This window comes from Montipora foliosa, chromosome 13, assembly GCF_036669935.1.
Source record: "Montipora foliosa isolate CH-2021 chromosome 13, ASM3666993v2, whole genome shotgun sequence".
Taxonomy (NCBI): Eukaryota; Metazoa; Cnidaria; class Anthozoa; order Scleractinia; family Acroporidae; genus Montipora; species Montipora foliosa.
Window position 1 is genome coordinate 24,995,688 of NC_090881.1, and position 15,000 is coordinate 25,010,687.

General features: G+C 40.2%; 1 protein-coding gene and 1 long non-coding RNA gene across 2 annotated transcripts; one reads left to right on the forward strand and one right to left on the reverse strand.

Annotated features, from left to right (window-relative positions):
* Positions 1 to 9,537: 9,537 nt before the first annotated feature.
* On the reverse strand, positions 9,538 to 10,068 carry LOC137981867 (NPC intracellular cholesterol transporter 2-like). The gene has a single exon (XM_068828907.1). It carries the CDS (start codon positions 10,066 to 10,068, stop codon positions 9,538 to 9,540), a length of 531 nt encoding a protein of 176 aa, XP_068685008.1.
* A 452-nt stretch (positions 10,069 to 10,520) lies between these two features.
* Positions 10,521 to 11,175, forward strand: LOC137983944 (uncharacterized). The gene is made up of 3 exons (XR_011119059.1): positions 10,521 to 10,762; positions 10,850 to 10,965; positions 11,058 to 11,175. It is a non-coding gene; the product is annotated as an uncharacterized lncRNA (long non-coding RNA).
* The last annotated feature ends 3,825 nt before the right edge of the window (positions 11,176 to 15,000 follow it).

Sequence of the window (15,000 nt, forward strand, 5' to 3'; positions counted from 1 at the left end):
GGCCGAAAAGGTTTTCGAGACTTTCGAGAAACGTGCCCCTGTGTATCATCTGCGGTACATTTTGGGCGATCATGTTGCGGTCCTGGGATCATTTTGCGGACCCGCAACAGATCTCTTTGCAGCTCCTTGTGTTTCATCCACCAGCAAATGTACATTACAACATCTCTATAGATTGGTTGCAAACCATCTATTGATTGGCTACAAAATCTTGGGGTCACATTGTCAGCAGTCATCGGTTTTGATTACTAAGTGTTTTAAAACCACTTTACGAAGAGCAACACGCAATTTGTTTTTTTTTTTTGTTTTGTTTCAGTCTCCTGGGGTGAAAGTGTAATCAAAGCAATTCAAACTTCGTTTGTCCATCCTCCTGTGTTTCTACTATACTAACATCATCTTGCTGCTTTACTCTTCCCTCTTTTGTATGGTGCCATTATTTATGTTCTGGTATCTGGCAATAAATGCCAAGTGTTTGTCTTAACTCCAATTGTTATCACTTAACGGTCTTTTCCTGTCCATTTCCGGGTGAGTGTTTATCAGCAATTTCTTACTCTGTTCAGCGCATCATCAGCTTGTTAGTGGATCGGCCACAATGTCAAACATCTCGTGAAGTCTGTTATTAGGTACTCATTAAAACAAGTTGGCAATCAGTCAGTAACATTAGTCCGATATCAATTCGTCGGTCCGAGAGTCTCCTTCGCACCTACTCGGGCCTCGGGCCGAATCACGTAACGCTCCTCTTGGGCCCGAGAGCGTTGCGTGAACTACGGCCCGATCATCTGCGAAAAGATACTACCAGGCCGACAGTCAAGTCAATCTGACATGCATGAAAACAAGCCTGAAACCAGTCAGTCAGTCAGTCATACAAGTCACTTCATTCAGGTAATTCAATAGACAGTAGGACTCTTGAACGATTTTGCATGGTCACCATAATAAGCCACAATGTAGTAACCAACTAATTATCCTATTTATTTGAAGTATTTGAAATATTCACAGGTCTTGCAGATCGTCCACCAACTTCCGCAACGGCCACACTGGTCAGCTGTCATTTGGATGGTGTTCATGATGCTGTATTGTCACGCGGTACGCATCTTGACCACTCTGCAGGAGACTGGTGACTCGTATATACTCAGGGGTATGCGGGGGGGGGTTTTATCCACCATATTTAACGTAACCATGGTAACACGAGATTCGCTATTACTGGAATGGACGGTCGATACTCATACAAAGGAAACGTAGTATTCAGAGCGTTTTGAATTTAAAAATGTAATTCTGCTTTTTTTTGTTTTCTTTGAATAGAATTCGTAGCTGCAATGTCAAATTTTCCTTTCGGCGTTTCTCTTATTTTTAGATTCTGAAGCTCTTACAATTCAGAAATACAACAGAAAATTATGGCCAACAGACTTTTGGAAGCGATATTTCGCGGTTCAAAAGCAAATAAATAAGCCCGGTAAAAGTGAATGATGGAGAAGAGATTCCAACACAGACCGATGACCGGGTGACCCTAAAACACTGACCCCCGTGGCCCGTTATCTCGAACGTCCCGAAAACTTTTTCGGGCCCGAAAAGCCATGTGTGAAACGTCCAACCGCTTGTTTTGGAAATCCGCTCGTTTAGCATGGTTTTCAAGGTAACAAAAAGCAAGATCACTGTGACGTTTGACGTCCTTAAATCCTCTCTGTTCTTGAAATGGAACACCCAAAAATGGCCCGTAAAGTTTCGGGACCTTCGTGAAACTAGCCCCCGTCCAGGGACACCCCTACCGACCGCGTCCATGGGGACTGTCTTCCGGACCTGTCCACGGACTATCTCCTACGGACCCCCTCTACGGACCACCCTAAAAGAAAACACAGGAATAAAAAATAAATAACAACTGAAAATTTGTTTACACCGGTTGTCAGGATAGACCACTCTGGCCGGTGCAGTCTAGCCGTTATGCCTTTTCCTTCGCTGTTGACCGGAGTGCTTCGAAACTACGTTCTTCCGCCATTTTCTTTCAGGACAGAGAGATCGTGAAGCCTGGGGAGAGTTCACAACCCGCGGGAGAATGATTCGATCACTATGGCGGAGGGAAAGAAAGAAAATACAAATAGAACTTACCTATTATCAATCTTTTTCGAAGGATTCCGGTCCACAGCGAAGGAAGGGGCAATATGTGATTAATAGAGCCTGAAGCCTAAGTCTGTTGAATTTGCGGAGCGTTACTGTTGAGATTTTCGCCGACACGAGTGACACGAGTGGGTCTATCCAGACAACTGGTAAAGTCCAATCTTCAGTTTTTTTTTTATTTTCATTTCATTTAGGGTGGTCCGTATAGGGGGTCCGTAAGGGAAGTCACGTGGACCGGTCCGTTCGGCAGTCCGTGGACCCAGTCCGTAGAGGGTTCCATTGAACGGGGTCCAGTGTTTTTCGGGTCACCTCCCGATGACTCACCGATGCCACCATCCTGGCCACAGTTGTTCGGAGGGTGGATAGCGCTGTCCACTGGATAACTCAATTGGTTTTGCTAGAGTTTATCCGTCTGGATAGTGATTTATAACAGTGTATAGCGTTATCCACCTTTTAAACAACCGAGGTCTGCTCATTCCATAACGGACACCACATGTGACTTACATGAGAGACTCGCCTGTTCGCAAATTCACACTAGAAACGATGTTAGTGACGACTTTCGTATTTCCCACACAGTCAAATCTGCTGACAGACTGCTCCAAGGGTCCATGTTACACCATCATTTGCCAGACTTTATGGGACTACATTTGAAGACTGTCGCACCGCTCATTTGAGCTCATTTCGGATCAGTTCACCCACCATAATGAGTTAATTTATTTTCGATCCGGTCTCATGGAAACAGCGAGAAAAGAATTTGTTTTGAGATTTACCCAAAACCCATTCTGGTCTGAATTCACAAGGGGCTCAATGTGATCACCCACACACCCTCGCCTTTGTGAAAGGTTTTTTTTGAGAGAGGAAGTTTATTGTACTTTGCTTGGACCACAATAAAGCTCTTAAATTACCTGATTTAGGATTGGAACTAAAAAAACGTACCACCAAGTCCGGAGGCCTCACGTAGAATTTATGTTGAAGGGAAAATCTCTACTTCAGACCTTCATACTCTTAAACAAGCATCTGAATTGAAGATCGGAGCGAAAAAAAAATTATCGCCATCCCGGAAGAACTTAATAGCAATGTGAGATTTATGCAATGCTATTGTAGGACACTTTTTCTCCCCCAAAGATCACGCGACCCATTACTTTAAGATTCGCACCCTAGTCATGAGTTCGTTTTGTGATGATTGACTGGGCGTACGCATATGTGCCAAAACTTTGTTAAAAGGAACGCAATAAAGAATGGCTTTTCCACAATGAAATGTCATTCAAATTCTAAAATCAAAATCCGCCAATGTTTTAAATTTTTTATCAATAGTAGTTTGAAGATAGTAGGTTGATTATGGTTGGAATGACAACCCGACACCTTCACCAACGCATCGTTTTTGAAACATAACCACTCATCAATTGGAAACCATTGTCCGGGAACATCATGATAGTCTCCTGGGACTGAAAAGCAGCCAATTTTCACGTGCTTAAAGGGCGGGCCAAGACGCTCGTGAAACATTTCGACGCAACATCTTGCAACATTGTTGCGTGATGTTGCGACATGTGTTGAATGTGTTGAATGTTGCGTGAACGTGGCCAAAGGATACAACATCATGCAACATCCAAAATGTTGCACGAAAAATTATGACCGTTTTCAGAATTTGATCCAGACATGTTGGCGAACATATCGCAACATATCACAACAGGGTGGCCAAACGTATGCCAACATGTTGTACCCAACAATGTTGCAAGATGTGGACTTGAAATGTTGGCGAGCCGTTTGGCCAGGCCTTAAGAAGTGCAGCAGCAAATTTTAAACTGCTTTGGGTACTTGTTTACGAAATGCTTTTCATCAGGAAACTTAAACCTTCGTCTTAGTATAGGAAATCGGCACCGACCTCGAGAACTGTCAAAATCACGAGTACCTATTTATCAACGAAAAAAAAATTTGTACGAGAAGGTCGGTGCGATTTTTTTATTGTATACTACATTCAACAAAAATTTACGAACTGTGAAGAGAATGATGCGTGTCGGTCCGTTTACCTTTTTTCCTTCTTGTCGAAGTAAGCTTCGCTTGTCCCTCAAGAACTTTCTTCGACTGTTGGGAACTGACGGTCCCTTTTATTATAGAGTGCTGATAGTTTTTCGCTCTCGTAAGTAGCGGTCTAAAGCTGGCCATCATGACTTTTAGACGTTCTGGTCGGTAGGACTCGCCTCTTTTGGTTTCTCTTAACCTCAGCATAAAAGTGTTGAAGAATTGAGTCGAGTACCTCAGCCGAGTTTTCTTCCGAGGTTCGGATTTATACCACGTTCTTCCGCCCAACTACCAACACATTGATCCAGGTCTGTGTGCTGTTTTTTGTGTTGGTCGTTACTAGCTTTTTCTTTTACGTGTTTGTGGATCCCGTCTTTACTGGAAATGCGAGCGACTGTCGGCCATTTTTTTGTTGACGTGTCAAATTTGCCGCTTACCCCACGTCGTTTCCCATTGGAAAAAAAAACTTAATATGTACTACCTACGGAGTACAATTTGGGATTAATTGCAACTGCTCCTTGACCAATCAAAGATTGCAAGTAATTTTGTTGAGTGTACTATTAATTACAAAGTGACCTTCATTAATGCAAAACTTTTTAACTTAATTTTTTAATTGAGTTTCTATTGTGATTTTAGTCTTATTCTCATACATATTTTTCTATTGTAACATTAGTTCCCTATTTGTTTACTTATCATATATACACTTGTTTAATTCCTTATTCCTTGTTGACTTGAGAAGGACGTTATGCGTTATGTAAACGTCGAAACGTCGTTCCCTAATTTTTTTGAAATGTTTTTAAAAATCAAAATTTTTTTATTCGTCGTCAACTTTCTAGTCAAAGCTTAAGGTTGAAGATGACCTAGAAATAATCTTTTTCCAAGTTTCCAGTCCAATAACGTCTTTCGTTTCGAAATACAGCAGTTTGAATTTCCGAATTGTCACCTTACGTGACACCATGATACAAAGTTATTTGGTTAAACAAAATGTCTATGCCTATGAATCTCAACAGTTTAAGCGTTCAAGTTCATAAGGAGATGTGTGTGTACATGACGGCTCAATACAAAACTCTGTAAAGTTGTGTGAAACGCTTCGACAAATAACTCAGAAACAACAGACCTGAGGATAATCAATTGGTGACGTTATTTATGAATTTGTCTCCTACTACGTTCCAAGTTCGGGCTTATTTCATTGATCGGTTTTGTTGCGTGACAGTGAAACGATCTACACGAACACTAGCTAACTAGATTTTTAATTGTCTTTAACAGCGTATAGGAATTTTCTAAATAGACGATAATTATGGGCGGTGTTCAGAATTCATCGTGGTAAACAAAAAATAACATCTCATTAACTTCTTACAAACGGCCACGAGCATTTGTATATCAACCTTTCGTTAGCTGTAGCTCTAACAATTGGTTGCAAACATCAAGACGATAGAACTCACTGTTCCATCTGGATGTCACTAAGATGGTAGTCCTGTGGCTGAAAAGCTGACTGAGAAATTCTCGCAGGAAACTGGACACAAAACACCAACTCATTCAACTGATTTCTTAAGTCGAGCTGTACAAGAACCTGAAGACTTGGATATACTTTCTTCACCTCCATCTTGACTTTTAATAGACTTTGGACGCCTGCTTTCATCGGGCAGTGAACGTTGTGGCCTTGACAAGCATCCATCTTCAAAAAGGTACAGCGAAGTGACTAAGAACGCCATATATTTCAAGTTTTCCTCTTGAGATATCTTTCTTGGGGATGAAAGCGATAGAGCAGGACACAGTGGTACCTTTGCGCAGAATGCATGGCTCCTTCGGACAAGACACATCCACATAGGCAACATCTGCGAGGAAGGGTTTTGCACTGGAGCAGTTTCGATAATGAACGTGTATGCCAACCGCTGTATATAAATTGACGGCCAGAAAGGCAGATGTGATCAGCGCGAACTGTTTTACAAGCATACTTATCTGTCTACGAGGCAGTGAAAAACTTGTAATTCTGTGGTCCTGCGAGGAAATTTATAGTTGACATGATGTAATTTTCGCAAACGATGTGAATCACGCTTTTGCATTGCCACAACTACGTGAGCTCTCAAATAAGCTTTGGGAGACAAGGGATATTTCCTGGATATAAACATTTTACAAGATATATTTTTGGATGCCCATAGTTTCCTTCATCGTCTACTACATGACGTCATCTGAACAAACATAAGATATTTTGTGACGCACCCTCCAGTTCGGTTTCTTTGTAATCTAAAAAAATAACTTTACTGTAATTGGCATAACCCAAGGAAGCACTTGGCCTTCCTCTATTTTGAAACCTTCATTTTCTCTTTGCTGCTCTTTGCTCGGTAAATTGTATCGGAAAACGTCTTCCAAAGGACATAAATACACTACAGAATCTTTGAGAATGCTGTTTCGTACTTTGTGCTGAGATCTTCTTTTTGGGGGCCGCACCAATTGCTGGGCCGGGCCTTAAATTTTAACCACGTTGCCCGAGTTCAAACGAGAACCGAAACCAAATGTTCAGTGTTCTGTAAAACGGGTTCTTATTATAGTTTGCATTGCGGTAACTCTGAAACCTTCCTTAACTGTATTACGGTATACATCTGATAAGGCTTTTAAAGTAATTCTAACGTTTCCACAGACCACATTGTCATTTTAAGCACAACATGCCATCTTTCGCAGATAGAGCAAGGCTACGAGCAAAATCGTCATGATAAAAGTTAGTTTTCAGCCATGTGAAAGCTTCACGCGTACGATCATTGTTTTTTTAGGTAAAAGCGTGTGGGCTCGGCCAAAAAAGATATTACACTAGTAAGATTTAAAAGATTGACCCATGTTTAAATAAAACAAAAGTAAACTAGTTTTCAGTCATATGACAATCGAATGACAAGCTCACAGTGACGATTCGAGTAAAATCGCGAACCCCTAAAATAAAAGATTATTCTAGAGGTACAAGGCAAAGGTAACTGAGTCAGTTTACCTTATTATAGGAAATTAACGCTCCATGAAATTAACGCGAATCGTTAAAATTCGCGTTAATTTAAGTCGCGTTAATTTTGTTGAGCGTTAATTTCCGCGACGTTAATTAAGTGCAACGTTAATTTCCGCGCTCTTAATTTCCAGTATCTTAACCCCAATTTTGGAAACTGTCCAGACATTCTTGACACCTAAAAAACATTAACTACAAGCTTTCTTTCTTTCCAATTACCCTTAGTTTTTCATCTTTCACAAAAGCTAGGGCAAGGGTTTACAATATTTCGAGTTCATCTTCATCGTTGTCGCTATCAGAAGTGATGTCAATATCTTCTCTTTTGATTTCGCGTATTTAATCGCGTTAATTTCCTTTATTATGAAATTCTACCTCCTCTTTCGCGTTAATTTTCTTTATTCGAAAGTCGTTTTCCATTAAATTCGCGTTAATTTAAGTCGCGTTAATTTCCAATACCTTAATTTCATGAAGCGTTAATTTCCTATAATAAGGTATTTAACGCCGGTAGTTGCTTCAGCTACGAGACTGGTATCAATGGAAGCCGACGGTGTGCCCTTCCCTCCCTTCCCTCTGTCAGTGCTCCGTTTTACGGGGATTTAAAGCTATAGCTTCACGGATCAGAGGAAAGTCGAAACAGACGTTAAAGTCACGAGGATCGAACAGGGGACCTCTTGCTCCGAAAGCCGCGCGGGTGACTAAACAAATGAGCTACGCCTACTCCTCTGAAATCCTCCGAATTGAGAATGAAGAAAAGGGGGTTCCTTAATCCTTTATAAGAGTTCTGTGATACATGAAAATTGAGATGTTACGACTTTTAGCGTACTATTTTGAAACTTATGAATGAAGGGGTAGTTTCTAAAGAAACTGTGGTGCTGCGTCGGTGGGGAAGTAGTATACAAAAATTTGGTTTTATCAACGGAGTTGATAATGTAAATTGGCCACCGTACAGAGATTCTAAAAGCTGACGTTTCGAGCGTTAGCCCTTCGTCGGTGGCCAATTTACATTATCAACTCCGTTGATAAAACCAAATTTTTGTATTTTGAAACTTATCAGAGCTCTCTTTGTGATTACTTAATTGTTATGTTGGAGGTTTGAAAGTTGAAATAATAATGCAGCAGCATCAGTTTTGAGAAAGCATATTTTGATAAGTGATACACCGTGCCGAAAAGATCATATTTAATCAAGAAGAACCTATTTAGCCTGGTTTCGAAAAATCCCGGTTCTCGTATGTGGGGTTTTCCATTTTTGGAGCCTTTTAGTGATCAACTTGTACCGGTCTTCATTGTCACGTTGTAACCAGGGGCGTAGCCTCTGTGCGAAAACGACATTCACGAGCATGCCCTTCCAATGCGATTTTCTTTTAACAGGAACAAATGAAAGAGCGGTTCTTGGCAACATCTGTTCAATAATTTCTTTTAGTTTTTGATACTTGCGGAATTTTTTTTTATGAATTTTTGGCGCTGACCTGTCAATTCATTTCATTGCGAAACACAAGTTATATCTGTAATGGATGGCGAATGGTCCATGGAACGGTTACGATCAAATGGGACCACATGCAATTATCTTAATAAACGAGTCTGTTAGAGCAAGGTGGGAAATACAAACGTTTTTATCCTACAAATAAACGCATAATTCGTTCTAATTTCATTTATACCGATTATCCATCTTGAATAAGAAGTATCCGTGCAATGGAATGATATTTAAAAGTAATTTAAACCCATGAGCATAATGCTACCGTTTCGCAACAAATTGACTATTTAGCCATCTCATTCGAGAAGACCAAATCAGCAGCATCATGATACAAACGTTACATTGATCTTTGTTTATTTGCGCTTTGGCCTCCATAACTGTTTAAGACCCCAAAAACCAATCACCGCAACTTCAACATAACTTAATTATGGAATTTTTAACCTCTTATAAAAATCCAAGCCAGCGCCTCTCAACATCCTGTAACGTTTACTACAGAGATTTACACCGTCCCATATTAATAACAAGCCGGACATCTCCACAATCGTCCAATTCTCACTTAGGAAAAGAAAGAATGTTCCATTATGAATCTCAAATATTCAGAGTTCTGCGTAGTAGATATACAATTTATAGACCTATTTTCGCTAACTCAAAAGTATAGAATGAACAAACAAAATGAGCCTAAAAAAGATTTGATTTTGCTTTTCTAACACGCAGAATATAGAGTAATAGTGACATAGTTGAGACGGTCAAAAATTGTCTCGTGACTCTCTTTCAAAAAATGAAAAAGAAACCAATAAAAAAAATCGGAGGGAAGCGGTTGTCAGTTGTCTCGTTCGATATAAGTTGATCTAACGTCCCTGTTACAAAGTGAACTTAAATGGGTTTTTGACTGTAGCTCTCTCCAAGCAAAGTTCCCTTGAAATGTCATTCCTGTCGCTGAAGTCCTCTGTCAAAATCAGTTGCTTATGTGAGCTTTGAATTCGACACAACTCGCTACTTGATCGTCCTGGTCTGTAATTTCAGCCTGCACTGTAAATGTTCCTGGAAAAGGGGGTTTCTTTACCTTTTCGGAAAGAATGAACTTCTGTTTAACTCCTTCTTTTAGCGGACACTCCAAATTATAGCCTTCGCAGATGTCGGGGTTCTCTGGAGGCATGGGTATGCGGATAGGCCCGATGACGGCGTAAATCCCGAGTTTACCACCGGATATGCGTTTCGTAGGGGTAAAGTAAACTGTTGTGTTAACAGTACTTCCTGTGTGGAAATCGCATGGCTCTGTATCACAAGGGCAAATATCCATGCTGTCAATTACGGCATAACCGCCACATTTCTTGAAAGGCACGTCTTTTCCAAAACTCTCAGGACCACTTACGTCTTGAATCAAGAAAAATCTATAAATTTTGGTGTCGTATGGCTTTCCAAACACAACGGCTGCATAAACTGACAAAATGCAACATAGGAGGATGGGTGCTTTGCTCAAAGCCATTATGTCGTTGGAGGAGCAATGAGACAAGCGGGTTGAACTCTCATTTACATAAGATCTGAATTTATATTGTTCTGGCGGGGTAAAGTTTACCCCCAGGCTCGTTCTACCTTGAACTGTGGTGTGTTTTGTCATTTGTATATTAATATTTGCATGTGTATCAATGGTGTGAAACATGAAAGTACCTCGTGACAATAAACTTATTGTCTAAGTAATCATAAGAAGACCACAGGTTGACCTAGTGCGAGGTCTGAAAACTGAGATATATTCATTGTGTACCAAGTGTGTGTGTCACATGAATAGTTTTCGGCAATGCCCATTTCCGAGCTGCTGCATGCCTCAGTTTCAAAGCGAGTCCTGGAGCACAACCGTTCAAATGGAAATAAGTTGCATATTCTTATGCAAATCAAACTCATTTCCCTTCCAATAGTTGAGCAGCGAGACTCATTTCGAAACCGAGACAAACAGAAACTCGGAAATTGACTATTGACTTTATCTTAGCATGACTTGTACATGCGAGACGTACTATTTCAAAAATTCGTGCTTCGGGTTTCATCAGGTTTCCAAACGTGAGAAAACATTTGTTTTCGAGCGTTTGGAAACCTGATGAAACCCGAAGCACGAGTTTTTGAAATTTCTTCTCCAACAAAGAAAATTATCATTTGGATAAGTTTTCTGAATTGAAGTATTGTTTTTGGTAAGTGGAATTTGTAAATTTGTCACGTACTTGCTGCTCTGTGACAATTTTTGAATATTCATAATGTCACGTTGTTACCCATTGTAGCTGTTTGTCAGTTCTGAGCAAACACTTTGCTTCGCAAAGCAAATGGCAGAGTGCAGATTTAGACCTCCTAAAACTAGCTAAGAAGAGGAAAAGTGTGTGTCCAGCGCTATCCCGAGGTAACGTGTGCGTCTAGTCTGTTAAATGCAGGGGTAGGTAGTAAATTAGTTCGCCTTAGAACTGGGAATTTCTAACGTTAGTGTCATTTTAGGTCGGAACTGTACAGCAAGGTTGGAAGCGAACCAAAAGACGAGGTTGCCACCATTGAGCGAGATTTTAAATTTAGAAAAAAATTGCCCTTTCTGTTTTGGGGAGTTTAATATCTGTACCATTTAACGTCAGCAGTAAATAATTTAAGTTTAAAGTTTGTTTTGTAAAATGTGTGATTAAATAAAGTTGTTTATTGCCATGTGTTTTTTTTCTTTATGAATATTAAGAAAATTTCCATCCGTGTTTGACATTATTTCCAAACACGCCGTGGTTTTCAACTCGTTTTTCATTGGGTTTCTAAACCCATCCACCCGACCAGAATAAGATGCTCTGGTTGGGTAAGAGCTGCATGAATAATTAATGAGTTTCAGAATGGTGTTGAACGACTGCGAAGTTATTGTCTTTCACAGTATCGAAATTGGTCTGAACATATCATACTCATGACATTGCCAAGTTCGCTTTTAAAAGGTAACTCATTTTGCCACATGTCAGTCAACATTCACGGGATCAGCAATGACTATTCCATCAAACACACGATCAATCTAGAAGAGAACACTACATGCTGTAAATAGGACATTTTAGCCACAAGAGGAAACACAGCATCAAGCTGTGTACAATAGGATCGAGCACTACATGCTCACTTTTCGCGAGTGACAAACCAACCAATAAATTGAAGGATTTTCGATCAGCCGTTTGAGTATTCGTATAGGAAATCGCACGACCTCGAGTACAATTCGTAATTAACTTTCCCCCTAACTTTTAATACTTTTTGAGGAAAAAAAACATATTTTTACAAGGCTGATTTCACGCGGCTTTGCTCTTGCCGAAAAGGAGTTAATAGATTGACGAGTGATTTTAAAAGTTCTCAAAATTGCACTCGCCTAAAGGCTCGTGCAATTTGAGAACTTTCAAAATCATGAGTAAAATTGTACGAATTGTACGAGAAGGTCGTGCGATCTTTTAATTATAGTATACTCAACAAAATTACGATCAACCAATCAAAACGCGGTAACGGTGAGCTTTCTTTATATCTCCTCCGATCCGTTCGTGTTTACTTAAGAAACCTTTGAAACTCTTCAGTCCAACGGTGGAAATCTTCGAAAGACTTGGTTGGAACCTCTTCGGGTCAACTTCTGAAATCTTCGGACGTCTTCGGGTAAACTTTGGAATTCTTCAGAAATCTTCGGGTCAACTTCGTAAATCTTCGGGGCAATTCGGAAGTCTTCGGATGCTTTATGGTCGCCTTCCGAAGTCTGTTAATTTCGGAAAACTTCGTGTCAACTTCGGAAAGAAAAGTAATTGGTACTCCTGGAGAATACAATACATACTTAATTGACCGCTCCCCGTAGGGGGCTTTTCAGGGCGAATGAAACACAATCAATGAAGTGATAGAACAGAACAACAACAGCAACTGTTAAGAATCCCAACTGGCCGGAGTTGGCTATTCAGAAGTGCAGATGGGAAGTTGAACCAGGGACTACCAGGAACAAATTCAGCAAGTGGTCAGGGCGGGTCTTGAACCCGGGATCTCCGGATCTCAAGGCAAGCGCCCTACCCACTGGGCCACATTACCTCCTCCAATTTGGATTAATTGCACTCCTCTCGTTCAATCAGAATCCAGTAATTTTGTTGAGTGTACAATAAAGACTGAGATAACTTGCCCTTTGCCTGAGTGATACCGAACACTGGTCTCTATGGCACTCCTTTATCGACAACTGACGATATCCCGAAGGATCGAAACCGTGGTCTTGCCTGAGAAAAACGGCCATGAGCCTTCTAACGGTCCCAACAGCCTCCAAAGAGGAAGATGCCCAAATGGACATTGAAGCGTTACTTTCAGACCATGGCGACTTATATAGCTGCAACCTCGCAGAGATGCTGCGACGACCGTACCAAACCGGACGGACAAAGAACTGAAAGAACGAGCGGGAAGGAAAAACGTTCATTGACACAAACGTTTTCAAAGGCGAACGATTCCCAAACGAATCTACTGAAACATTTCTCTACACGCATTTCTCAAGCCAAAATGCCTTAGAACATTTCTAAGGACATGCAATTAATTCCGTGGAAGCTTTTTTTAATTTCAAAAGGCAGGACAATTGATCCCAACGGTCTTAATATCCGCGAAGAAACGTATTAGATTTCATCGAATTTCAGTTTATTATTTACAGTCACTTCCGTTATTTTTCCGTTACTCTTAGTATTTGACAAATTTGGTTGTAACTACTATATTTTATCACATTTTTCGAGTATTACGTCAACATCCATTTACTATATATATATGTACATAGAAGCGATCCAATGTAAACTCTCATTGTACCTGAAGAAGGCTGGTTTGGGCTGTCGAAATAAGGTACACCACTAAAATCAAATCTACGTTGTCTCGGTTCTTTCTCAAAATCTTTAGTTTCTGTTTTATTTAAGACTACCAAAGCAAAGCCATCGAGATAATATGAAGCCATCTTGGTGAACTTTCCCGTTGAGCAAAGGTGAAAGTTGAAAGTCAATCCCCATACAGGATATGCCGGTGTGTTCCAGTCCTTCGTGGCGGCAAACGGGGAAAAAAATGCCATTTCAAATGAACTGTCAAACTAGCCGTTAGCCCCACTACCAAGGAAAGACTAGGAATTCACCATCTATTAAATATTTCCGACGGTCAGCTATCAAAGTTACCTTCGATTTGTGCACGCGGGAGTGTAAGGACTCCTTGTTTTACGAAAAATCACGACTATACCTACCGTCGTTTCATCTAAGCGTGGACACACGACGGGAAAACATGTTCTTTGAAGTTTGAGTTTGGCAGCCGTTAAAATAAGCAAACTTTTGCGTGCGATAGTTTGACTGAACGTATTTGAAGAATACTTTATCAGATCAGGTTCAATCTCTTAGAAAAAGTTTTTGATATCCAGTCTTGCTGCCATTCTAGGAAAACTTGCTTGAACATCCCTCAAACTGTGAAGGATTGAAGACAAAACTTGTCATGTTTGCAACCAGTTAGAGCATGTTTTCCCCGTGACGTGTCCACGCTTAGGTGAAAACGACTGTATATTTCCTACAAACAAGAAGCATAATTTTAAGTCCATTTCACAGGGTCCAGAGGAGATATGTTTGTCGTTAGAACATCAAAACCCGTCGAAAACATCTGAAATAATGGGTTATTTTGATCGCGTTGACGATCGCGTTACAGTTTCGTTACACATTCTGTATACCGCAAACCAAGAGGCTGAGGGCTCGCAAGATCGGCTTACAGTATAAAATATAAAATACGGAAAGGGAGGAAACTTGTACCACGTGACTTCGTTCGATGTGAACCGCAGCACTTGGTGACGGAAGTGAATTGGGACCGGAAACGCAAAAGCAACAGACCACCACAGCCCACACATTCAAGTAAATTTACTTAAATGTACGGAAATGAGCACTTTTCCGGGATAAAAATTCTCATATTTTCAATCATCTTAGTTTTTCTAAAAATTGTCAGGATAATTGTGATGTTTTAGTCTTGCTTCCAAATTATTGATAATGCTACTTCTTTCTATTAACTCAAAATCAAGGAGAGCTTCCATATTGAGCGCTTGAAACCCGAACTACATTACACTTTTAAACTTTTACCGTTATGTCAGTTGTGTTCTCTGTAATATTATTGGTTCGTTTGAATTTTACCTACTTGTAACGAACATTTAATCTACAAAGAATCATTGTATTGATAGTTATATATATATACGAATTATCTCAGTTGTAAAATTTTAATTTCACGCTCACTATGGCTGAAGATGATGTTTGAAACATCGAAACATGTTCCTTAAACTCAAAAGTGTGGTTGTATTTTTAAAAATACTAGTAACACTTGTGCTATCCCGACCATTTGGTAAACCTGGTATGATTTTACTGATCTATTGATCAGTGGTAAAATCTCATTGAAGCCTTAATTTTCTTTCAGGCTTCTT